General features: G+C 36.6%; 1 protein-coding gene and 1 long non-coding RNA gene across 4 annotated transcripts in view; one reads left to right on the forward strand and one right to left on the reverse strand.

Moving 5' to 3' along the window:
• The window catches only part of NTNG1 (netrin G1), a 151,981-nt gene that overhangs the window by 93,496 nt on the left and 32,945 nt on the right, over positions 1 to 25,540 (forward strand). For 2 of the 3 annotated variants that reach the window (XM_031505520.2, XM_021547519.3), the window contains exon 5: positions 9,640 to 9,666. In XM_031505520.2, coding sequence (XP_031361380.1) covers positions 9,640 to 9,666 — 27 coding nt within the window. Of the gene's footprint in view, positions 1 to 9,639; positions 9,667 to 19,485; positions 19,552 to 21,374; positions 21,435 to 25,540 lie in introns of all 3 variants that reach the window. The other variant, XM_031505521.2, reaches the window with a different exon arrangement.
• LOC110479605 (uncharacterized) lies at positions 657 to 24,028 on the reverse strand. Its single transcript, XR_004148600.2, has 4 exons — positions 23,731 to 24,028; positions 3,801 to 3,963; positions 1,636 to 1,772; positions 657 to 734 (listed from the first exon to the last, which is right to left on the reverse strand). It is a non-coding gene; the product is annotated as an uncharacterized LOC110479605 (long non-coding RNA).

Genomic DNA, 25,540 nt, shown 5'->3' on the forward strand with positions numbered 1-25,540 from the left:
TATAATAAGGATATTTCATTATTACAGTTCTGCTCCATATCATGACTCTGAAGGAAGATTAATATTTGCAAAGGTTTGTCATTTCTTTCTGACTTGGTGTGTGTATAATTGGACAAGTGTCCATTTTTAAGTGCTAATTGTAAGTATACATCATCTGTGCTCTCACGTGGTTGTAAATAACTTCCAGGAGAGCCACATGTTTATATCCATAGACACATCCCTGGACACTGCACAGAAAGGGCAGAGGAATGAAAAAATTGGGACTCTTCACATAAAGAACACACACAGATGAGAGAAAACAGTGGGAATAACTGCAGTACTGCTGCAGCCAGGGTGCCCTCAGCTCTCCATTCATACATCTTTATTATCTTGAGATTAGTGATACTCTCAGCTCAACATGTGAGATCCTTGCTCATTTTTTGTCCATTTAAAAAAGGGGGAAAAAAAACCCTCGAGCCAGATTTTTTTTATTACTAACTACAGACCTAAAAGTTGGGAAACTTTTCCCTGATGCTGACCTGCAGTCCAGATTCAGATGCACTCTTGTAGATCAGGTGTTGAAGAGGGAAAGCAAGGGCAAAACCTGAGATTTTACTTCTGCTTGCTTCCAGTTAACAACCACTCCACAACACACGTGTACTATCCAACACACTTCTATATTATCCAAAGCAAGAAGTTACTGACAGCTCTATTTCCTGGTCCTGGACAGGACTGGGTCAAAATAAATCATGGTGCTGAAAGAGAGGGCACAAAGACAAGTGTGAGCATCAGTTCTCCCTTTCACACGCATGTGAAATACACAGTGATTCAGAATCCCTCTGAACTGAGTAACAGACTTAAATTCCTTTGAAGAAAGGACTGAAAATGAGGATACCTTTAGACAGAAGTTACTAGCTTCTTTTAAGAAAGGAGTCCACAGTTTTGCCCTGATTAAAAGCAAAACATTCGTTTTAAAATATTAGATATAACAATTTATTGAAAAAGTTATTTGAGAGAAACAGAGTTATGTACGCAGATGAATGAAAAGTTTAAAACCAGGAGCAGTGTGCAATGCTCATAATGTTATCTAAGACTTCAAAGCAGCAGCTGTGAAGAATCAAAACTCAGAAATGAAGATCATAGGAAGCAGGACCTTATCAAGTAAAATGTGAGAGTAATAGACTAAGTAACAAACCATGAAGTATGGGGGCATGAAATTATGATAAAATTCTTACTGAGCAGAAAAAAATGAACTTCCAAAAAGCAGAGAAAAACATTTTGTAAGAGTATTCACTTTTTTTTGCCTGTTATAAAAACTGAGTGTGGCTCACAGAATTAATACTTTAAAGCTATGTTAGGGAAATATGGTGAGATTTACCAGGTTGATTTTAGCTAAATTCAGCTTGCTGTGAGTTTTACCTCATTCCCAGTCAGCTGAGCACACACCAGACAGAACAGTGGAATTAGCACCTACTGAAAGAGTGTCTGAAGCTTGTTAAATCAACTCTATGTTAAAACAATATCAGTGAATTTCAGCAAATATACAGTTTCATCAAAACATTTTGTAAATAATAGGTAGTCATTTCTGGGGATGACGGCGATGATGAATCATCATGAAAACATAACCTTGTTTGAGGTGATGAATACTCCACTTACTCTCAAATCCTGACTTCAGCAGTCATCAGCAGCAGGAATTTATGGCAAACAGGAAGAAACATGAAGGATTTCTTCTTCACCTTCTCAGTTACCATGAAATAAATTGGCTTTCTGAGCTGGACTGCTGGGGTTGCTTGCTGCAGAACAGAGAGACACCCAGCTAAAGTAAGGTTGACCTCAGGGATACCTTTTGGCAATACATTTCAAATTTGAGTGAGACAATGAGTGAAAGGTATTTAATTTTGCTTGTCTTAAATTTTTTTCTACAGTTACACCAGTACCTTCTTAAATAAGGAAGGAACAAAGAATAATGCACCTCTGTTTACATCTGTAACACCATTTATCATTATATAGACTTGACCTTACCCACTCCTCCACTTTTTTTTTTTTAAATGACAAATCTTGATCTCTCTCATCTTATCATAAAACCATGCCACATCTCTGGTCATCTGTGCTTTTTCTTCTGGTTTTATGAGATCATTTTTTAATTTGGTGAGGCTAAACTACACATGATATTCTAGATAGGATAACAACATGGCTCTTCTACAATGACATAAAAATGTGCCTTTTCTATATTTTGTTACTTTCTGGCTGAGTCTTTGAGTCCTTTTTTAAGACTGTACCAGAGTTAAAACATTTCTTCTGGCCTCAAGGCTGACTTACATGACAGGTTACATGCTACAGAAACATCATATTTGAGTTCCTATAAAATACTTCTTGGAGCAACTTTTCCTCATGGCAATTCTTGTGCAGTACCATTTACTTCAGATGCTAACAGACTTTGAGAAAATTCCTCAGCAGGTGAGAATCTCTCTTTCTTTGTTGTGAACATCACTGAAAACAATTAATTTCATATTCAATATTAAATTAATTATTAATTAGTCATAGTATTAATAATACCTCAATTGCCTATCTTCCCAGTTATCTCTCTGGGACTCCTGCTTCTAGTATGATAGTTTTAACAAAAAAGAATTACTAACTTCTGTGTCCACAGGAAGTTTGATTCTCGAAATACTGTGGTTTATATTTAAATTGGCAGATTTTATGGCTTTTTTCCCATATCTTTCTCCATTGAGAAGGTTTACACTTTTGAAGGATATCTTTCCAAAATCATCTACATTCTGTTGTTTTCAATTTGGCATTGGAGTTTGGATTTTTTTTTTTTCTTATAAGAGAGCTAATTTTTATAAGTTACAAAAAAAAGAGATGAGTTATATATGATTATTCTGAGCCTCTCATACACTTGTCCCCAGCTGCTTCCATGCTGTTTGCACGCATATCTTTTTAGATGTTCTTTTCACTTTTCTTTTATCTAACGTCCCCATTTTCGTTTCCCCGCTCTCTCAAAGTTAAATAATACTGCAGGATTTTTTTTTTATCCTTTTCCTTCTCAACAAGCATGTTGAGTTTCAGTCCAGAAGTGGTTCTCTGATAACTACTTCTTGAATTGTGTCCTATGGACTGCCTCAGAACTAAATCAGCTTGTCTTCTTGTGGCTTGTCTGATTCATTGGTACAAGCAGAAATCCTTTATGGTATGTAAATCTTCATTTCTTTTGTCACTTCCTGATTTAAGGCTGTATGCGTTGAAGCATATGAAGTTATGCATTATTGTGTAAACTCTCTGCACAGTCTGTGTAATTTCACTTAACTTGTTGCCTTTATGTCACCATCTCCATCATGTGGTCAGCAATGCAGCCCTGGTGTTATAGTCTCCCTAATCAGGTGTGGATTCTGAAATCGTTCCTGGAACATGTTGATAGAAATAACTTCCCTTCATATATTACTTCAGTTCTCTGGGGGCACTTTGTATAATCCAGTAATGCAGTGTTCCTTTGATACTTCTCCTTCCTCTAATTTTCAGAGACCATCTTTTTCATCTAAGACCAAATTATTTAAAAATTTATGTATGTTTGAAGTTTACATGAATATGCTTAAATAAGATACAGGTAAAAATAATTGTATAAATGAAACACTCTGAATTTTTTTTCTTCTTTCCACAAAATAAAAAGACACACTTTCTTGAGATTCTCTGAATTTATGAAATTTGTTCAGATTCAACAAGAAGCTTAATGTATATTTCCAAATCTTTCCCAGCTAGAACTTCTGTTATTTCTATTGCTCCATTTCTGCCATTTTTTTGTGGCCAGTAAGATTTCATCATACCTTTTCAAGCTGCAGCTCCTGAAACAGAAGGCCATTCCAGATTAGTCCGTAGTCATAGCGGAAACTTTGACCCAAAGCTGTTTTCGTTATCCATTTATTTCTTCACCATTTGAAGTTACCCCGAGTTTTTCAGGAGAATGCAAAACGTTTTTCCATGCTTTACCTGTGAAAGACAGCAAGTACTCTGTTGTTTACTGGCACTAACAATATTTCTCCATTTGTCTCCACACAGCATTTATTTTATATTTCCACTCTATCTTATTGACTATTTTGTGATTACATTCATTCCCTTGTGCTGCCACTTTCTATAGATAGTTTTTTCTGCAATATGTTTTGACACACAAAGTGAACTTATTGAATTTCTCTCTACTTGGTATTACAGGATAGCTTTTCTCCTCAGCAGTTGTATGTGTCTGACAGCGCTAGCCCTTTTCTTCCTCCTATTGTTTAGATCACCTTTGGCACTTAGGTTCTTTGCTCCATCAGACAGAGCTGTCTCAGACTGCACTGAGCTGCCCTGCATCAAAGCCTGCTTGCTTTGTGTCAGTCCCTTCACCACCAATAACCTGCATCAAAAGTGCCCCACACTCAGCAGAACCCCCTCCCAGCTGTTACATGACTTTCCTAATTCAGAGTTCGACACGAAACAAAGCACTGACCAGGACATGGGAAATATTGGTGGTTCTTTTCAGTCAAGACTCAGGCAGACAGTCTCAGTTTACCAAATTTCTCCTGCAGTAGGTCCCCCCTCCCATGGCACAGCAGCAGCACAGCTTTAAACTTCCCTGAAAGGCAAAAGACTTACAAGACATCCGTGCAGCACAGCTGCCACAGAAACAGTTTCTGGCAAAACTTATGGCACCTCCAGAAGTGCACTGGTATTACCCTCATTGATGTTCAGTTCTCCCCATAAATATTTGCTGACACAAAGCCATCTTGAAAGATCACCATAAATGAAGTTGTCCAAGAAAAAAAAAAAAAAAGTTGTTCAGGAAAAGACATTGTGCTTTCTAGTCAGGAATCCAGGGAACAAGGATGCCTCTAACTAAAAGGATCACACATCCTGCTTTCCAGTCAAAGCAGACTCATAAACTAGACAGTGTCCCATTTTCTAAGGGCCCATTCTCCCAAGTAACTGGAAGTTTTCCAGTGTCATCTTCATTACTTGATTTGAACAAATGGGACACTGATGTTGAAGTCATAAAATATTGCTCCTTGATGCATTTCACAATGTGTTTCAAAGAGAAAAAATAAGATATCAATCAATAAGTTACAAAACAGCAAAGCTTCATATTGCTCCTATTTTATATTTATATTGCATATTAATATTAGCCCATGAAGCTTACAGAAGGTATAAAGCCACAGGAACATGTCACACAAAAGGCTGGGAAACCTAGTGTGAGGACAAAACTGCAGTATATCAAGAGCATTCATGTAAACAGAAGTGTCAGAAAAAACTGCAAAAATCTGCAACTGATAAACTCATTTTCCTTCAACTGGGTATCCAGTGCAATAGCCAGCAAAATATTGCAGGTACATACCTAAAAACAATGCATTATAAATAACATGCTGTATTTTTTTTAAAAAAGGGCTTGAAAATTATCCTTCAGCACTCTACCCTCTTGCATGACCCTGCTGAGCTGGCTGTTTGTGCTGGCTGCGGTGACATCTGTTGCTGGGAAATGAATTGTTTCCGTACGTCAGTGGTTTCAAACAACTCTATTTTTGCCATATACAGTGAAAAGGTGAAATGAAAGAGACTTCTGGTCCTTAAGCACCAGCAGCATGGGAAGGAAAAGTGTCTGTTTCAAGATATTCAAAGTGCCATAAATAGTCTGAGTTTCAGGCTTTTCAAAGTTTCTAATATTCTATCAATAAATTATTATTACTTGAAAAAAAACATCCTTTGATCTCACTGGGTGTTTCCTAGACAGAGTTTTTAATACTGGTTTGGACTCACTAAAACATAACACAAAGAAGTCCAAATTTTAAAAGATGTTACCCAATAAGACAATAACTATTTCCTCTGTACCATTTATTTCTGGTGATATCATTTGGGAAAGCAGAGGTGAGGGATAAAAAACTTCATCAAAGCAGTTCCTTTTCTATTAATTCAATCTATACAGAGGAACAACTGCAAAATTAACAGTAGCAGAAGTTCTGGGCTCTTGTGATGAAACAGATTAAATTTCCAAAGAATTTTCTTTCACTGTGTGCAATCCTTTGTCTGAATACAGGTTTAACAATGCATGAAAAGTTTATTCCTATGATCATAATGTTCACTCCATTTGAGGGATTACAAGACACCAGTATCATCGAGCTTCTCAGGGCTTTAAATTGCTAGAGAATTCAGAAGTTCTGAAATTGATGCTGAGCATCTGATATTGCAATCATTCCTCAATGGAAGAGCTGCAAAGGGAAGAAAGATTCACTGCAGGGAGTGCTGTCATGCTGTAGGGCAGATATTCTAGCAAAAGATCAGATGAGGCATTAACATCCCTGCTCTGACTCTGCTATGAAAAGCTCTATATTTTGTTCCTGTTTAAGAGTCCTGCCAGAAGCACATGCAGGCACTGACAATGGAGGTGCTAAGAGAGTCTGCAGGGTATGACCTGCCCTGACACTGGAAGCAGCCGTGTGGTCCTTGTCACAGAAAGCTTGATCCATTCCTTTGTGTTAAGGATTTCACACTGACACAAACTAGAGACAGAATCAAAAACTTGCTTTCTTTGCTAGCATCTGATTTGCTTTTTTCTTCATCTCAATAGCCAACTCCATGGTAGCTAAGAGCTAAAACAACCCATTTCTGGAAGTAGGGGAAATGAGAAAATTACAGGGCAGATGCTGAAGATCGTACGAAAGGAAAACACCAGATTTTTTTCTTCTCAAGTAATGCATATATATTTAGATGCACTTAGAGTGCACATGTAATATACCAAACCACCACCCTCAAGTCAAGTCAAAAATAATAAATAGTATTAGTGATTTTCTCCTGCAATATTTGCAATTTCAGTGGCAGTACCAACCTCTGAACTTATTTTGCATGCTTTACTTGATGTTCCCTCACTATAAATCTATTACCATTAATAACCATCCCAGTGATTTCAACTGGAAGACAATTTAGGCTGAACATTGTTTTGGTTTAACAACTGAATAGATGTAAATTCAATCCCTTTTTACACCTTGCTCAATAGAACTGTCCATCAAAGGAGGCCTGATCCTTCATCTCTCTAACGTGTCCCCATCACTTCATGCTGCAAAGTGCTCACAGATTTCAGCACAAGGCTGACTGGAAACAATCCATGCCATGGAACAGACCAGGTTCAAGCCAAGGGCCAGCAGTGGGGGGGTGACCCTGCAGGCTGTGGTTGTCCCCAGCAGTGGGGGGGTGACCCTGCAGCCTGTGGTTGTCCCCAGCAGTGGTGGCACAGGCAGAGCCCTGCACTCAAACCCTTGCCTGCCTCCACACTGACAGAGGGAGAGCAGAATCACACCTCCTGTGTCTGATTACCTAAGGACTTGCACCAAATCCAGCTCAGCTGAATTCAAGAGCTAGCCTCAATATGTAACTCCAGATCTCACACAAACACTCCTTCTAAGAATAATTTCCCCATCATATGTGCACTTTTCACAGAGTGTTAATAGATCCTGCTTCGTGGCCCTACATAACCAGCTCCTTTCCAGACAAGCTCAGAAGTGTAATTCTCACTCTCTTTAGTAAGAAGGGCATAAAGTAGTGCAATATCAAGGCCAGCCACCTCACACAGGGATACCTGGTAGCACAAAAATCAGTCTGGTTACAGAAGACCTCACCAACTAAGAAACTCTGTACAGAAATAGCAAAACAGCTTTTGAAACAGAACTGAAGATATATTTGCAAGGTTAATACAGAGCCCTCAGGCTAGCAGGCATCTTGTGTTCATTATTCTCTGCCCAGGAAGCATTTATCACTATGAATTCATTGAAAATGTTGAAGTATGATAATATGAGGCGACCAGACTTGCAGGAAAACCTCTTCCTCTCCTACAATCTGTTTAGGAGAAAAAGGAAAGGATATTTGTGTGTGTGTGTAGGAGACAGAGAGGTTTGAGGCGGGGGAGTATACCCAGAGGAAATACAAATACCATTTCACAGTGCAAGTGTGAGTGCGAGAACACCGTTTTTGTCTTTTATCTAATATTTTTGTAGGTTCCATGACTGTATAAAGGAAAACTAATCCTGCTAATTTGAATCAGCTACAATGACTTGCAAAAATTTAAACAAGCTGTTATTGAAACTTCAGGGAAAATATTTGAAAATTGATTGTCTTTTTCATTTTTAAAATAAGGGGATGGACATTTTCTTTAATTATCTTAACCAAAAAAAGCAGGTTTTGTTACTATTAGAACTATGACCACATTGTTCTATAATGATGATATTTGCATTTAGCATTCAATACCTCATGGTGCTAAAATTTTGGAAAATACATATTAATCTCAGCAGAAGTAGAAATAATTAAGTTTGCAAACAGCATCTGAGTGTGGGGCTGGGTGAGCCAGCAGGTGCTGTCTCTGGTTCTCTGCCAGGCCACAGCTTCCATAGGATATAAAACCCAAGAGCTGCAATTCTGATGTGTGCCCCAGGATTCATGTGGTGAATCATAAAAAGTCTGGGTTTGGTCCACATTCTGCAAATTCTCTTACTTCAGCATTGTCTCAGCCATGCCACAAGTTAGGATTTTTCCCAGCTTGAGTCTGCAACCTTGCTTACATTGAATATCATTTATTCTCAAGACATTCCTTCACTTAATTGCAGGGTGAGGTCCATGCCATCTCTGAGTAAGGGAGAACTTTAGGATAGATGTTGAAAGAAGAGTACCAGAAGTTTAATGGAGAAATACAGATTTCTGCAACAAAATGCATGCCACAAAAGTCAAGAAAACTTTAAAAAGCAAACTGTATTTAAAGAAGAGGATGAAAATACCCAGGATTTCAGTACTAATCTGCAGTTTCTGACTAACCCCAGTGGTGAGCCACAGTCCCATTAACAATGGCATTTAATCTTAAGAAAATGGCATTTCAGGAAAGATTTTATATCCATGGTTTTGTGCTACACACAAAGCCTTGCTTTCAGGACAGACCTGACAAGAAGCTAGTTCTTGGGATTGCATTATACAACACACTGCTTATCCAGTGAAGGTGTTTTACTCCTTAACAGCCCCACCTCTTATGGTGAATTTCACCTGTCTCAGAATGGTTTCCTTGCATTAATTCAGTTTAGGAATTGAAATGAACACAGGAAAAAAAAAAAAATCAATGAGAGGCTTAATCAATATGGCCAACCTACTGCATTAGATTGTTTCACACAATTACAATTCTTTTACATAGTTTAATTTAGATAACTGTCAGGTAAAAGAGGGAAAAATAGTTCTATACAATTAATGCAACAGAAGGTAACCACTGATTTAAGCAGCTGGCCAAAGCAGTTAGCAATGCATCTATTCCTTAGTTAAATTACTCTCCCAGATCTGCATAATACATGCATGACTGATATTTTTATCTAGAGCATTAAACCTAATGGCTGGTTAGTTGAAATACAAAACTGTTCTGAACAAATTCATGAAGTTCAGAGAGCTGGTATACATCCCATCTGTCAATGCATTTTAGTGGTCCCTGCAGCCCCATACTGAAAAATCTAAAAGACTGCATTTATAAAGGACTGGGCACGTAATGGCAAATGCTTGAGTTTAACTATGTATTGATAAAGTATTCTGAAGATGTTTTCAGAATCTTAGGTGTAATAGCTTAGCCAGCTACAGCAAACAGCTAACTACACTTCTCTGTGTTTTCTTTCCCTGCAGGTATACCCAGTATTTCCAGTATTGGTAGTAAGTAATAAAACCAGTATTGTTTTGCATTGTCATTCAGCTTCATGGATCTGATTTCCCAACATCCCTTTCTGGGGTAGATAATGTTTGACAGCATGCCCTGTGGTGCAGGGACTGTGCATTGGCCTTCCTCTTTGGCATTAACATGTAACTGTTATCACATGGTCAGAGACAATGTCACTCCTTACATCTGCATTCAGCCCCAGATTTTCTGATCGATTCTTATCAGCAGATGAGCACTGAGTTCTATAAAACCAGTGTGACACAAAGAATTAAGACACTGTTGCAGAGCAAGTATCTGTTGAGCATTTTGAAGAAAAGCGTTTGCTAATAACAGAAGTATAGGACCAGTAATTTTCATGTATGTATATGTGTGTGTATATTCAAAGAGCAAATGGAAAAGTTTATAAATGGAATAGCTTTCATTTCTAGGAAGTAGATTAGCAAATGCAGCGTATCTGCTGGAATCTGCATTAACTCTAGTGGGCTTTGAACTCAGCTTTACTCCACGAAATAAATAGAATTGTGTTCCTTCACAGAAAAATGCTTTCCTGTATGCAATCAAAGTACCAAAATGCAACTCTTAAACTATAACAAAAGCATGACACTGTTACACAAATAACTACTATATGAATGAAATAGATGATTACTTAAACAAAACCTATGAAGAGACCAAGTGACAGCAGCTGAGCTGTGAGCCTCAGCTAAGTTCCACAGCTGAGGAGTGCATACAGTCATGGCACGTTAGTTAATTGCCAATAAAGCAGGGAGGGAGAAATGGGATCCTGCTGTGGCTCAAGGAAAGAATATTCCCCACAGCCTCTGCTTTGCAAATACTTTGGGCACAACTTGCATAGTACAGGACAATCACAGTTATAAAATATCACAGTTGTTAAATGTTATTTGCCATACCCGCTATCCAAGTGAAAAGTTTTTAACAATTTGGGTAAAACTGTCTCAATTTTATGGTGCAGGGTCAGGACTATCAATTTATAATCAACTCAGTTTACTTAAGCTTATGAATAGCACTGATTTGTTAAGCTCTAGACAGGCAAGTTAAATGCCATCAAAACTATCTCCCTTGCAAGTGTGAGCAGTTTTAGCAGCTGAATACCACAGCATCTGTTTTCTGCTTTAAATAGAAAAACAGCATCAATGACAATAATGTGCAAATGAAGGCCTTAAATCTTAATAATGTCATTTGCCTGCTCTAGTGTCTCCTCTGGTATTTGCACACCTGCAGATTCATAGTGATGTGCTATTTTCAAAACTTCGTGTTTATACATATTTCATTACAAAAAAAAATTAACTAAATTAAAGAGAATAAGTTTATGTCACTGTTCTCAGAAATATTCCTGCCATTAATAACAGAAATGGGATGAATGGGAAATAGCTCCTTGGAGTTTGATTGTGCTATAGTTTCTTAGTACTACTGTGTTGCATGGTCTATATGGTTGTGTTTTCACTTCACCCTCCATACAGCCTTCGTCACCACATCTACCATTTCTGAGCATCAGCAGATGTTGGCCTTTGAAAACTTAATAGGGAAACTCAAATACCTTTTGAACAATGGTGAGCTGAAAGGATGCATTGTTGACCTCTTTGTATTTTACACTGTGGTGATTAGTACAGTTTATTTATTACAAACAGAGAAAATTCTGTTTAACATTCTATAGGAGATACAAGAGATTATGCAAATCTGTGTTTTCTCTTTAGTCTGCTGTAAATGTCTTGGTATATATGTGGTAGAATTCAACATGTTTCTTTGCCTACCTAAAAAGGGTGAAGTATGAGCATCTCTTCATGAGCACAAGTAAATACTGCTTGCTTTTTCCTGTGTTTTTTCTTAAATAGCTCAGGGGAGAAATAACTCTACTTGCTTAATGTTTTGGACACCTTTCCTGTAACACAGGAATAGCAGAATTTTTGTTAAACAAGGATATAATCCATAAATTTATCCTGTTCTCAAAGAGAATTTAACAGAAGTCCAATTAACACACAAAACCAAACAAGATTAATTAGTCGTGGCTGCTTTAATGGATTCTGCATGATTTTTGTTTTGTCTATGCTAACACAGTATTTGTTTTCATATTACCAGTTTTTCCCCATCTGAGGGCAGGAAGTTACTCTTGGGAGATACAGTTTGGGTTTCATTTTGCCTGGCAGCAAACATCTACAGGGGGGTATTGGCTTTTATGTGCTCCCAGCTTTTTTCTAGTGTATAAGGAGGATGTGGTTGGGACAGGGGGATTAGAAACACTAAACTTCCAGCATGCAAAGAAGATGCCACCTCAAGCAATGTTCATTTAAAACTTCTTTGAGACTGCAATGAAAGCCAGCAAAGAAAAATAAAATATATTCATTAGTGTGCACATATATGTATTATTCTCTATTTTCCTTTTTTACCTCAAAGGATTTTGTATTAAAGCAGCTTAGCACTAAAATTTGAACACAAAAAAAGAGTGGTCATTAGTAAACATCCTTTCTGATCATCTAGAAGAAAACAAAGCAAACAAAGGAAAAAAATAAAAACCCCGAGAGCTTTCCCATTAAGGTCATTTGTACCTGCTGTTGTCTATCAGTTGAATAATAGGTTCTCTGATCATTTCCAGCATTCTTGATTACAATCCTGGCTCTTTCAGCATTTTTCAGCCATGCCTGAAAAAATACTGGTGAAAGCGTTAGCAATTAATGAGTCCCAAAACCATTTCATAATTTTAAACAATGCTTATATTTAGTATGTAAATATTCTGAAAACTGCATTATTTTACTTGCTAAAATAATGATTGTACAATTTTACATAGAGCAGTGCATCAAAAATGTTCATTATTATGACCAAATACCAAGATTACTAATCTGTACATGTACGCCTTCCAAAAGTTGAGTCTTCTAAGCCATTGCTTCTTTTTTTCCATAAAGCATAAATCCACTAATTATGCTAAACAGTTTGTTATAGAGGGTATAATTAGATAGAGGATAAGATAGACATGATGTGCAAATAGCTCTGTGTGGGTGATTATCACCTTAAAGCCTGCTGCTGGCAGATGAGTCAGAGTTTAGAGACAGACCATGCACCCAAGTGCAAGATGCAATCACAACAGCCAAACAGTATTTTCTGCTTTGTTCTCTGTGTTTTTGTTCTTCTTTAGAGTCAATTTAAAATTAAGAGGTTTTTTTTTTTTTAATATAATAAATGCAAGATGAAGGTGTTAAAAAAAAAAAAAGAATGGGCACTTTCTTATTTTATTGTTTTCTTAACCTTGAAAAATCTCGTCGGTATTTTTCTGGAGCTAAAATAGTGTCTGGATAAGTGTAGCTTTATTTGTTTTTCACATTTGTAATGAAATTCTAATGTGGTAAATATATACTTTAAAAGGTGGTGAGAGCAAATACTAACGGTTGGGTTTTTTTTCATTTTTAATAACAACACAAAGTGTTTTGGACCAAATTTTGCCCTTTTGCAGTAACCAAGAAGTTCTCTTATTAAATCTTCAATCGTGTGAGCAAAGCCATTACCATGCCAAGCTCTGGACTAGAGTCTATACACAACATGTCAGCAGGGCATAAACATGCATAACTAGGTTATACATTACTTTTCTATTATTATTTGAGGTCAAGTTTTACAGAAAGCTGTCCTGTTGAGAGACCATTAAGATATTTATCTCTTTAAAAACATTCAAATATTGTCTTCAGACTGTATCTATTATTTTGGACATATAAGCAAAATGTTCTCATTTCAATTTAATTGTATCAAAATCTGACCTTCTAATAAATAATATTGTTAATCAGGCTTCCAGTCTAAGGCAATCACCTTATCTAGATAACTGATTATAATATCAAGCCAGTATTTGTTTTCTCTCCTTTAATGCTTTGAAGCTCTTCAAATCTTTTCCTTTTAAAATTAGATTTTACACTGTGTTAAAACATTACTGAGCTGAAAGAAAATACAAAATACAAACAGCCTTTGTGGTGTGATGTGCTCATTTGAATACTGGATCTGAGAGAAATTTACATTCCAAATAATTCCATTACGGGTAGTTTTACCTGGTAGCAGTGCCAACAAAGCCAGTTTGCTGCTCTATAGCTAGGATGTAACCCCTGAAGGTGAGGAAGCAGAACTGAGCCCAGCATGGAGCAGGAACCACCTCTTTGCTAAAATCACTGGGACAAATCTATAAATAAATAAAGTTATTTTCAGGGCAGGGTCAGAAACCACCAGTGCTGCCCCAGGGAGCACTGCAAGGTCCTTGGGATGGGATCTGGGGGAGCCTTCGTTTCAGTTTTGGTTTTGCAAGATCCACCAATTTTAACAGATAAGAAGAGCTGTGCTCAGCAGTCTCAGACTCAGCCACTGACAGTTTTGAGTTGTTTCTTATTCCTCTTCCCAGTTTTCCACAACCATCTTGAGTTAGTTTAAATCAGTCTGTCAATCACACAGTGTTTTCAATGCTTTTTGATTTGCTGTAATATACAGAGAACTATTCAGTTCATAGTTATCTTTCTTTTAACCACAAATTAATAAATAATCCAGTGATAGAATACTCTAGAAAATACCAACATTCCAATATGTACCACAGTACCCATGCAGAACACATGGCACTTGCAATATGCAACTTGAGCTCAGTATCTCAAGGAAGTTTATAGTGAGTAGACATGACCCAAAAAGATATATGAAAATCTAATTATCTATAAAGCTTGGAAATTGCCAGGAAAAAAAAGCATTTCTATGTTACCCTCTCATATTTTTCTTTCTGTTCCTTAAGACATGTAATCAGTTTATTTCACAGATAAAGCAAAGAATGAGGTTTCCAAATCAGCATAGTGATCTAAAAAAAATCTTGATTTACGGTTCATCAGTTGTGAATTATTGTACAGTAATTCCAGGTGATCAGACAATTTTAACATTTTTATAGGAAAAAGCAGAACCAGTCCAAATAAAAAATAACAACACAACCCCTGAAACCTATCAACAAATTAATCCTTTTTTTTCATGAGAAGGTACCAAAATGGTTCATTCCAAAGTACTTGAATTCATTGTGCACTTTTACAAAAATTATATTGGAAATACTTAAAATTTAAGAATTTCCTCAGCCCTATTTTGAGAATCAGCCAACAATTTGTTCAAATCAGTGATATATTTTTTTCTGATATCTGAAGGTTTCCAGAAATGGATCCTTGGATTATTTTTAAGCCTCTAAAAAGATCGCTTTCTTTTTTACTCTACAAGTGGACACATAAAGGACTAATTACATTTAAATTCTTCCAACAGTTATAAAAGCTGTTATGGCTGTGGAGGTACCATAAAACAACCACATCTTCACATTTATGCAGAATTCTCCTTTCTTCAAAGGAACAGGTATGAAACTTCCTACATTGCTCCAAGAAAGATTGCCTAATACTGGCAAAGTATTTTTTTAACTTAATAAAATAAAAGGTTGATTTTAAAAAAACAGCATTTCTCTCAGTGATTTAGATTTTGCAGTTTAATGAAAGTGCTAAAAGGCAAATTTTATGTGAGGTGGATTATCATAGCCTCAAAAAGACCAAAAGAGATAGAAATGCTGTAACAATGATATAATGATTGCAAGACGTGGTGGAATACAATCTGATATAAACAACACTCGATTACTCCAGCAGCTATTAAATCTGCCAGTGATTTCAGTGAGCATTATTTTTTAAAAAAACTAATTTTTTTGTTCAATATTAGCACCTAAACCAACTGTCATAATTCCAGTGTCCTCAGCAGGCATCTCTAATTGAGAACAGATATTTACTGCTGCCTACTCATGGTTTAAAATAGGTAGCAGCAAGGCCAGCTTTCTGTGGCTAGAGACATGAAGTTCTACTGAATCATTAAGTTTATACTGATACATTCTTAATTATTTTTTTTTTAATGGAAAGAAAGTTAGAAAACATCTTAATCAGCATATCTCACTGGGGTTCCTTATTGTTATTAAAAATTAAATTAATAATGATAGTTGCCAACACAAGTGCTCCCTGTCTGCCACTAGTAAGCATTATTTAAGACTTAGAGATTTATGGGTAGTAATTTCCAGCAGATGCACTGTCTGTGGGCTGGGCCTGCAGGATCACTTGAGGAGGTGCTCAGGCACTGTTGGCTGCAGAGCACTGGTGCCCAGGCAGCACAGAGAATTCCTGCACTCCATCACCTGTGCCATCATCCTGAGCAGGGACAGCCCCTCTCACTGGGAATACTCTTTAATTTTACTGCCAGCTCAGTACTTGGTTGGAATGAGAAACCAACAAAATGCCCATTAATTGCCACAATAGTGACAGGGCTTTTTTCATGTGCAGCTGTCTGGTTGGAATTAGGCTGAAACTACCCATTCATTTCCTTAATTTCTCCAGTTTGAAACCATGATATAGCCCATGGTGCAGACTGTAGTTCCAATGAATATTTGAGACAGATTTTCTTCATTTAATATTGGAAGTAATTCTGATACTGTATATCAGGGAGGAAATTTAAAAAAAAAAAAAAGATTGAGAGGAGAAAAAGGAAATAATAATACATCTAATAAATATAATGCAGTAAGTTTTCCCTTACTTCATGAAAGTAAAATTTTTTTCCAAAAGTTACTTTCTACATATAATTGGCTTTGGAACAATAGTAACTAAAAATGCAAAAATATCCAATGCAAATATAAAATGTCATCTCTGATTTTTTTATCATCACACAGCTTGCATACCTCCACTGTTAATAATGCCTACAATAGCTTCACTTTTAAATGATAACACTCAAACATACATTTAGAAACTCTCTTTCACATTCCTTAGCCTTCCTTACCCAGAATAACAGTCATGTAATATTTTACAGTACATTGAAATAGCACATCTTTTAGAATACTTACTCCAAGATTCATTTATTATTCTAGTAAATAATGACGCTAATTACAAAATGCAGTTTCTAGACATGGAACTATTCTGGAAAAGATTGGCTAATCTAGTCAACTTCTCTATAAATAAAGCCCTTGGTGGTAATCACCAAGGACTAGAAGTATTTTCACAGGTTGCTGTGAAAGAATAACTAGCTGCTAAATGAATCTTCCCAGTGTCTGTTCAAGGGATGACTCATCTGCTCCAATGTACATGTGGGAATGACATCCAACATTCTTAGGCTTGGACATCTCACCTACATTTTCAGATAAAGCATTTCAAGTTATCACCATTAAAAAAACAGTCAAAGATATGAAGAAAGACCTTTATCAAGAAACCTGTAATCTTGATGGAAAGACAGGCCATGAATAAAGGCTATGAGTAAAATATATCCTCTTTACCAAAGACTGAAAAAAAAAAAAAAACCCACATAACAGAAGCTCTAAGTCTAAGGAGCATTAACCACATTACCAAGCAGCAGCTGGTCTCAGCTGGGTATGACCCTCTACAGCTTCATCTAACTAAAGTTGACCCTGCCATGAGCAAACTGTGGAAATAAATGACCTCCAGAAGTCCTTTCAAATATGGTTATAATTATCAGTAATAACCAGTAATAATCACTAGAAATAATACTTAAATGGTAATTTCCAGGCACTGTAAATATGCTCTTTATTATTTTGAATGCCCATTAAAAAACTCAGTTCGCTGTTATCTCATATAAAAGGTCAAGGAATTTTTAATTATTTTGCAGTAAGTCACAATCCCCATTTTAAGTAATTTTGCTAAAACAAGCACAAATCTATAACATATATAGAATGCCTAAGAAATATGTAAATTTTTTTTCTGCCTTACAAGGAATGATTTTACTTGGACATGATATTACTTAGAAAAATCATAATCAGGATAAATTATATATTAAATATTACTGATTATATCAGTTTGATCATGTAAAGTATCTGATTTACTATGTAGGACCTACAGTTTATGAAATTAAAAATTCCAGAGGGTTAGTCCTAAGACCACTAGTCATGTAATTTTTATAGCAGGTGTGCCACACTGTACTCAACAACATAAGTAAGATATTGGAAGCTCCAGTCTGCAACAACTCTGATGCTGCACAATGGCTAAAAGAAAAAAAGGCTCAGGAGACAGCAGGACAACATAGGCCACAATGATTGCTTTCCCTTTTTAACTCCTGATTTTTATGTTATGCCTAATATCCAGTCGCTTTAAAATGTTTAGGTCAAGTCTAAATCTTCCTAAATTGGCCAGAATTTGACAGGGAATTAACTGTGCAATTTGTCAGTGAGTGTCTGAAGAGGAGGAAGGTGGTCTCCCAGGTGCTTCGTAGCAGTGTGTCAGTGGAGGGGGTGAGGGTTACCACAGAACCTCACTAGGTACAGCTTGGAGATATTTCTTGTCATCCACTCTGACTGGGGCACTTGCACTTCCTATGTGTGGGAATTGGTGGATCTGGCCTGTAGAGACAGGTTAATGTCAGTCAATATGTAGACTGTTTGAGAATCTACCCAACTGGTTCAGTTTTTCTTTCTTCTGTTTTCTTGATTGGTAAGGAAAAAGCACAAAAATGCAAGAATATGATGTAATTGTAACTAAATTCCAAGTTGACCCATTCAATTGCAGAAGACTGCCTAAAAGCAAATGGCACATTGCAGGTCCCCATCCTTTCCTTTAATTGTTCTCTGTGTGAGAGGACTTTAGGGACAGACAGCTCCATGTGGCCAATTTCTTTTCATCCTTGAAAAATGGGTCAGAAGATACTTTGGGATGCCTTCCTTCCCATATCAGATGTTTGAAGCCCCTATCATTTTGTCATAGCTTCCCCTTCAGGTTTTCCATTAAGATGGATATAACAGTGGAACTCACCATCTAGATAAAGATACACAGGCCCAGCCCCTCGATGCCAAGCAGGTTATGACAACTGCAGTCTGCACTACCCAGCTGAATTCCTCATAGAAGAGAAGGAAGAGCTCTCTCCCCAATAACATCACCACACTGAAGGCTGATGTGACCCTTAAGAAGAATTCTGTTTGTTTCAGACAAGACACAATCACTGCAGTAGTCAGAGAAGATTATAAAAACATGGCCCAAGTCTAATGCTCAAAGCTAGGCAGATGGAAACAGAGAAACAAGTTTTCTTTCCATCCCCAAAATCCCATCCCCTTCACTTTCAGCTCCAAGAGCCATTCTGCTAAGGGTTGTCATTCCTTACTTCCCTAGCCCCAGAACACATTAATAAAAGGACATGAAGCTCTAAAGAGAAATGGCTAATTCTACTGCTCACACAAAAAGCTTCATGCAAGTAACACATTTTGTAGAACTTATAAGAAATTTAAATATTTAACATTATGATAAAAAAAAATAAAGCTGTAAAACACATGAGCAGAGATGACAGGAAATAGATGAAAAACACAAAAGTGTGAAAGCCAAAGAAGAGGCCCACTCCACTGGTAAATATATTTCTTCTGGTAACAGATATGTAATTCACTCAAAAGGCCCTGAAACAGGATGTTACAGTAAGATATGTGTCTTTGGTAAGAAGTCCATATTTGTCTGATACTGTCGTTTTATCTCTGCAGAGCAGATTTAACAAAATATGTTCCTGTTTTGTTCCTGGTGTTACAGCCATATATATTGGCCTAGGATATCTTCTTGTCATGAAAAACTATATTTTAAGCCACAGAAGAGAAATTGTTATGCACAGTATTTTATGTCCATTTGGTGTTTTGGGAATCATCAATTGCTTGTTTTCTTGTTCACTGTGGAGTCATGTTCTGTTCTAGTGCAACTTAGACTAGTCCAGTAATAGCTGTGTGTAATCTCTGTCTTTGTCCATATGCTTGCCTGTTTAGAACAATATCACAGATGTAAATAACAAAACCTGATTTTTCCTGATGCATGCAGATCCTCCAAAGTTTGATAGGATATGGCCGAATATTTCTTCCCTTGAGGTTTCTAAACCAAACCAAGGTAGGATGCTGTAAAATTCCTAGTGGTCTAAAGGTACTGAAATTTGCTCTCAACGAGTCCCACCTGATGGCAAATTAGTAACTATGATAATCCAACTCATTTTTCTCTAGTGCTAAGTAATGCTGTCCTGTGAGAAAATAACTATAAAACAAACCTCACCTGGAAAGGGAGTTTTCCAACACTCAGACTGTGCAAATTACTGCAAATATGGGAATAGTAGACATACAGACTAAAATCTGTGATACACAGAAAGCCCAGGATAATTTTGGATTTGTTTAGATAGCACAATCTGTATTTGGGTAAGTTTTGGGATTTTTAAGTTAACAAAGGTTGTCACTGTCAACCTCAAGAGCATTTTTAATGTCTTGTTTCCACTTTGTTTTCCCAAGTGAGCTGAGAAGCATCCTCAGCTTTCATGCCATCCACAACACAAGCAAGTTCTCTGCAGGAAAGACCCATGGTTTTCTACAATTTGAGTTCTACACAAAAAATTACTTACGTACTGTGATATGACGATTAGCACTGAAAGAAACAAAATTAATTTTTAAGGTGACTAATAAAACTAAGATTCTTTGTTAGTTGAAGAAGTATTCAGCTATACTTCACATTTCAAAGTGATTGCTCATAAAAATAATTTCCTCCTGTTCTTATTTACTGCCCTTTCCTCCCCTAAAAGTCCCTGCAGAAATCTGTCCTGTGGCTTGCTTTCGTGTTCAAAGGGTGCCCTTTCTGTGCTATAACACACAGAGGTGGAGAATAAAATTAATGAAAAGGCAATCTAGAAAATGGCCACTAAACCAAATGAGATATATTGGGAATCTGTTGGGAATTACACGAGAAGGGCTGTAATTAAGTCTATGGATCACGATCACCAAACCAAAAATACACCATGTGCATGTGAAATCTACCATGTTATACGTGCAAGTCTCTATGTGCCAAACAAAACAGAAAATACTAATTGATCTGTGCTCTATTGAAGGATTAGAAATGTACTTTTGTTTCAACTATTCACCATATATTTAAAACAACCTATCCCTGATAAATACCTAGCATTCCAATTTCATTTAGCTCCCATTGTATTTTCCAAGTTTTTGCATATCTTTTTTAAACAAACAAAAAAACCCACTCAGACTGATCTCTTTTCCTCTGCTCTCTGTAAGGATTAGCCTATGTTATTCAGAAGAACTTTAAATCAAAACATTCTCAATTAAATTATACTTAGCATTTCTAATGGATTTCATTGCTTAATTATATTGTGTATGATCTAAGACCTAACTTGATTGCAAAATATGTTTTGAACAGCACAGAATTATTCAGTGTTTCTTCCCCTAAAATAAGAGTTTAAGTAAATTTAGTTTTGATGTTTTGGTAGGAAGCACAAAACACAAAAACTTCAAAGCATTTTTCTTCAGCTTTTGTGTGTTTGCAGCATATTGTTACAGTGTCTAAATATATCTAATATGTGCCAATATCTAAACATTTCATTGTGGGGTTTAGGTTTATGCTAATTGGCCAGAATAAATGTGCATTCAAATTCAATAAAACCCTTTTCAGACCATCCTGGTTACCATATAGTCATTTGTCATGGATTGGGAGAAACCACCAAATAACTTCTAACACAAAACTGCCATAGTGCATAGATGTAAATTACATTCCCTTCCTTGTCATTTTCTGTAACTTTACCCTTTCCTTACAAAAAAAAAAAAAAAAAAAAAAATTGTTAAATTCAAAAGTTATAGAATAAATATGTTTATTTTAATATTTTGATTTGTTCCTATTATGATATTTTTTCTAATTTGCTGTTCATTTTATTACCTATCCAGTTGCTCCCAAATTAGCTATGTCAACTGTTTCTTCTGTTCAAGTTGCAAACCACAAGAGAGGTAGGAATTCTAGGATTCATACAGGGATCCCATAGTGCTCTGTGTTGTGAAAACATTGCACTGTATGAATCTGGAATATCTGTGGAGTGTACCCATTAGTTTACTGGTGAGACATCTTCATTGAATACAACAGAAGCATTAAGCCACGTAAACATAAGCCATACAAAGAAAAATAAATATGCTTCTTAGACAGTTGTTGGTGGCAAATAAAGCAGCATGGCATTTATTTTTAAAGGAGTTATATGTATGAATATGACTATTCAGATCCTTGCCTAGAAAGCAGATGTTTACTAGAGTCTTGTTTTCCTCAGTGATTATGCATAAACTGTAAAAGAGGAAACATAAGCAGATTAGTTGAGGGCAAACAATCCATAAAACATCAATTGTCCATGTCCTCAAGAAGTATCTGTAAATGCCATGGAATGTAAAGCATTGTTGTGTCTTTTAATGCATTGTAAGTGTGCCTTATGTCTTCATTTTATTGTAAGTGTGCAAATTCAGAGCGCAGGCATTACATTTTGAATTGATGTTCTAGTGTTCTATAAAAATAATGGAATTTTATGAATATAATAAAGGATGCCAATATTCTTTCTGACTTACAGGCAACCTGTTTCATTTGCATATTTGTCATTCACAGTCTGAACCCTGAGATCTTTTCATTGTTTTTCCCCATCAATTTATCTGTAAAGAGTATGTATGAAGATGTTTTGTCTTTCTGCAGCTATTGTGAATATCTCATTATTCATGAAATACATATGAACAAGGAAAAGAGTTATTAAGAAATGTCTGAACTTAGTTTGACCCATTTGATGAGATCATGGTAATGAGCCATACTATTTGTTATAAAGCAGGTAATTTCTAAGGTTACAATGAAATCGCCTTTGTTTGCCTTAGTGTATGGAGGAGGAGCACAGAGTGACTGGAAAATGAAAAAGAAAAAACAATTTAATGATTTGTGAATACACTTTTCTTGAAATATGGTTTGTGCTTTTAATTAAAAAGTGACACTAATAGCTGTCTCATGCAACCTGTCTTAGTTTAGAGATGATGCTACCCTTCCTTGTATGTTTATCATTGTTTCATGTGATGACATTTCATGTTTTAATGGTCGTAGCTGAAGTTTCCACTGATCTGCATCCCTACAATAATAGTATGTTATCTCAAAGATGTAAGTGCATAGCATTAGAATGGGGGGGGAAGTGTTCAATTTATAGAAACAAAACAATTAGATTATCAACTTTGTGAGCCTCCTTCAGTGGGTAGTTTTATTATGCTTTCTGCAACAGAACAAAGATTGTTTCAATAAAATCATTGCATTGGAAAATAGTCAGGGAGGCTCAAAGAGTCAATGCTTCTGTGAGTTTGCAAGGGATTTGACAGTTCCTGAATTAGCCAAAAACAATGATCACATCTAACCTGGCAATCCCTTTTCCCTTCACATTAAACCTATCTAGCTGTCATTACCTCTTCTGAGATTTTTAGTTTCTGAACCATTCACTCCTCTCTGTGTCTTTTCTGATATGTGGTACTCAGAACTGAAAGCAGCATTTTCTAACACTGTAAGAAGCTCATGTCATTTCACAATGGTTGGTAAACCATGTGCAGCCTGATTTTGATACTTTTCCCCCATCTCCTTCAGTGTTTGCATGACTTTGCCAGTGTGTGACAGTGCTTTAGGCTGCTAGCCAGAGCTGTGTGCCTAAAGACCCTAAGCTGTGCTTCTGACAGGTCTAACAAGCAGAATACTTTCTGGTTAAGGTGAACCACATGATATGCTGGAAGGGCCATACAGCACTGACAGCTTTCCTGCTGGCACAGTGCTGAATGCAATTCTGTGTGCTATGTCTGGGAGGCTTGGGGTAGCACCTCATGTAGCCAGTAGAAAAAGTAATTCCATTTTGATCATAGGAGGACTTTCTACATAGCTTATTTGATTTACTGACCAGGCCAACAACAAAAAATTACTGCACTAACCAACAATGTGGTGGGGAGGCAGGGGGGAAGCAAATGTTATTACAAAATTGATTTAAGCGTTACTTGCCATTTCTTTTTTTTTTTTTTCCTTTTGCCATTGCTAATGTTTTATCAGATGCTGGACTGGTTTTGAGTTGTGTGGTTTTTTTCTACACCACATAGCATTTACTAGTCTGATCAAGACTACTAGAGCACTCCTGTACCTGTACTCCTGCATTAGTTTACTTTGAGTCTAAAACTTTGTTTCACACAGCACAGTTGTTACAAAAGAGCAATACCCATAGAAATGCAACCAATTTTAAAAACTGGTCTCTTTGTTTACCTTAAGCATTGATGACCCAGCTCTGAACATGAGCAGTCCTTCTGCATACGTTTCAGAGCATGTGCATACATCCAAGTGCTTCATAATTATTGGCGGTTTCTTCACTGCAAATCATAACTTGGAGCAGGCCTTGTGTTAGAGTGATTTGCTTCATGTGCAGCTTTTGTTTTTGTGCTGTTGTTATGGCTAATTATATGTGGTAGTAATATAATTGAAGGTTGTATTACAGTTTCACAGTGGAAGTAGTGCAGCCATTCATTCATGAACTATTTTTAGTTTCTTTCTGCTGCCTTAAATACAAAAGATAATGTAGCATAGTCAGCTTTTCTTTATAGTATATAGGCAAATTATTTCCTCTAAATTCACCTGGAGTATGGAAATGTTTATGAACAACATATCAATACAGTATTATCTCACCAAAACAAACTCTCTATTGGTAGCAGAAGGCAGATTCTTTGTCAGACAGAAAGACTGACAGCCTTGCTTCTGAATGTTAGATTCAGAAAGATCAGATTGCTTATCACTTGTCAGCCTTTTTTACTTTAAAAATCAAATACATAAACATAATCACTCCAATTTTCCATTACTCCTGTTTGCTAGTGCTATTTTCCACTTTTAGATCTCATCTGTTCCACACAGGCAGCTTTCACTTGAGCAAGATGGATATACTTGGGGAGAAATGCTGCAGGGTGGCTGGCTGAGATGCTGAATCAGACTGACCAGCTGCAAAAGACAACAAACTAACATTTTTTTTCCTCTCTACTCAATTGTGTCAAGTGGTAACATACTGAGACTGATACACCAAATGTTTTCCTGCTCCTGTACTGGTATCAAAATTATCAGATTAGCACAAACAACAAAACACTGGTTTAGCAGAATAACATTGAAGAGAACAAGAAATATATGTTAACTAAATGCATATATGTAAAATGGATTAATGCTTTCTGGCAGCAGAAAGGCAGCTCTCAAGATTGAAACATATGTTGTGCTAAGTGTCTAAAAAAAAAATTAATCTATTTACGGTCCAGTACATCAGACAAAAGCCAAAGATATATCCATGTATTGGGAGTGCAGAGCATACTCAGAAACATCTACTGTGACTGTTGTTTCTTTACAAAAATACAGACAGGCTCAAATACTTATGTGATGCCCTACTCCACTAATCAGGGGGATGATCAGGTAGCCCAGCATAATCAGGAGCATACCAGAGGAAAGGAGAGCAGGGGACTTGGCCTCTGTCATATACGGAAACATTTTACACCCTCTGCTACAGATTTATTTAATTACAAGATAACTTCAAAACCTCAAAGCCCTTCCAAGTCACTGCATCCAGTGCTCCATTATTGCAGGAAACATACTATAATTTATTCTACCAGTTAATAAGCTACATCTGTAAAGTGTGTTTTGTCACAAATGGAAAGTGTTTGAGAACCTCACCCCCTGCCCTAATGCCTAGATATCATCTTCTAATTTCCAGCTGAAATTTCCCAACAGCCAGTTAACATCCATTTGTTCTTGTGCCAGTATTATCCATTAGGATGGCAGAAGGTTTAGCTCCTTGCTGTATTTATACAAGGGGATACCTTCTATCATCAGTTTGCTACAATAAACAAGCCAAATTTTCCTAATCTGCACTTTTTAAATAGACTCAACTTCTCTGATAATCCTAGTAACCTTTCCTGCATTCATTCTGGGCTCATAATCCCAAGAGTTGAGTGATCAGGCTCACACAAGTGTTCTACACAACACAGAGCTGTGTCTTCTATAATGTTATTGATACACTTCTGATTTTTTCTTTGTTCTGCATAAA

Source organism: Lonchura striata, chromosome 9 (genome assembly GCF_046129695.1).
Source record: "Lonchura striata isolate bLonStr1 chromosome 9, bLonStr1.mat, whole genome shotgun sequence".
NCBI classification, from domain to species: domain Eukaryota; kingdom Metazoa; phylum Chordata; class Aves; order Passeriformes; family Estrildidae; genus Lonchura; species Lonchura striata.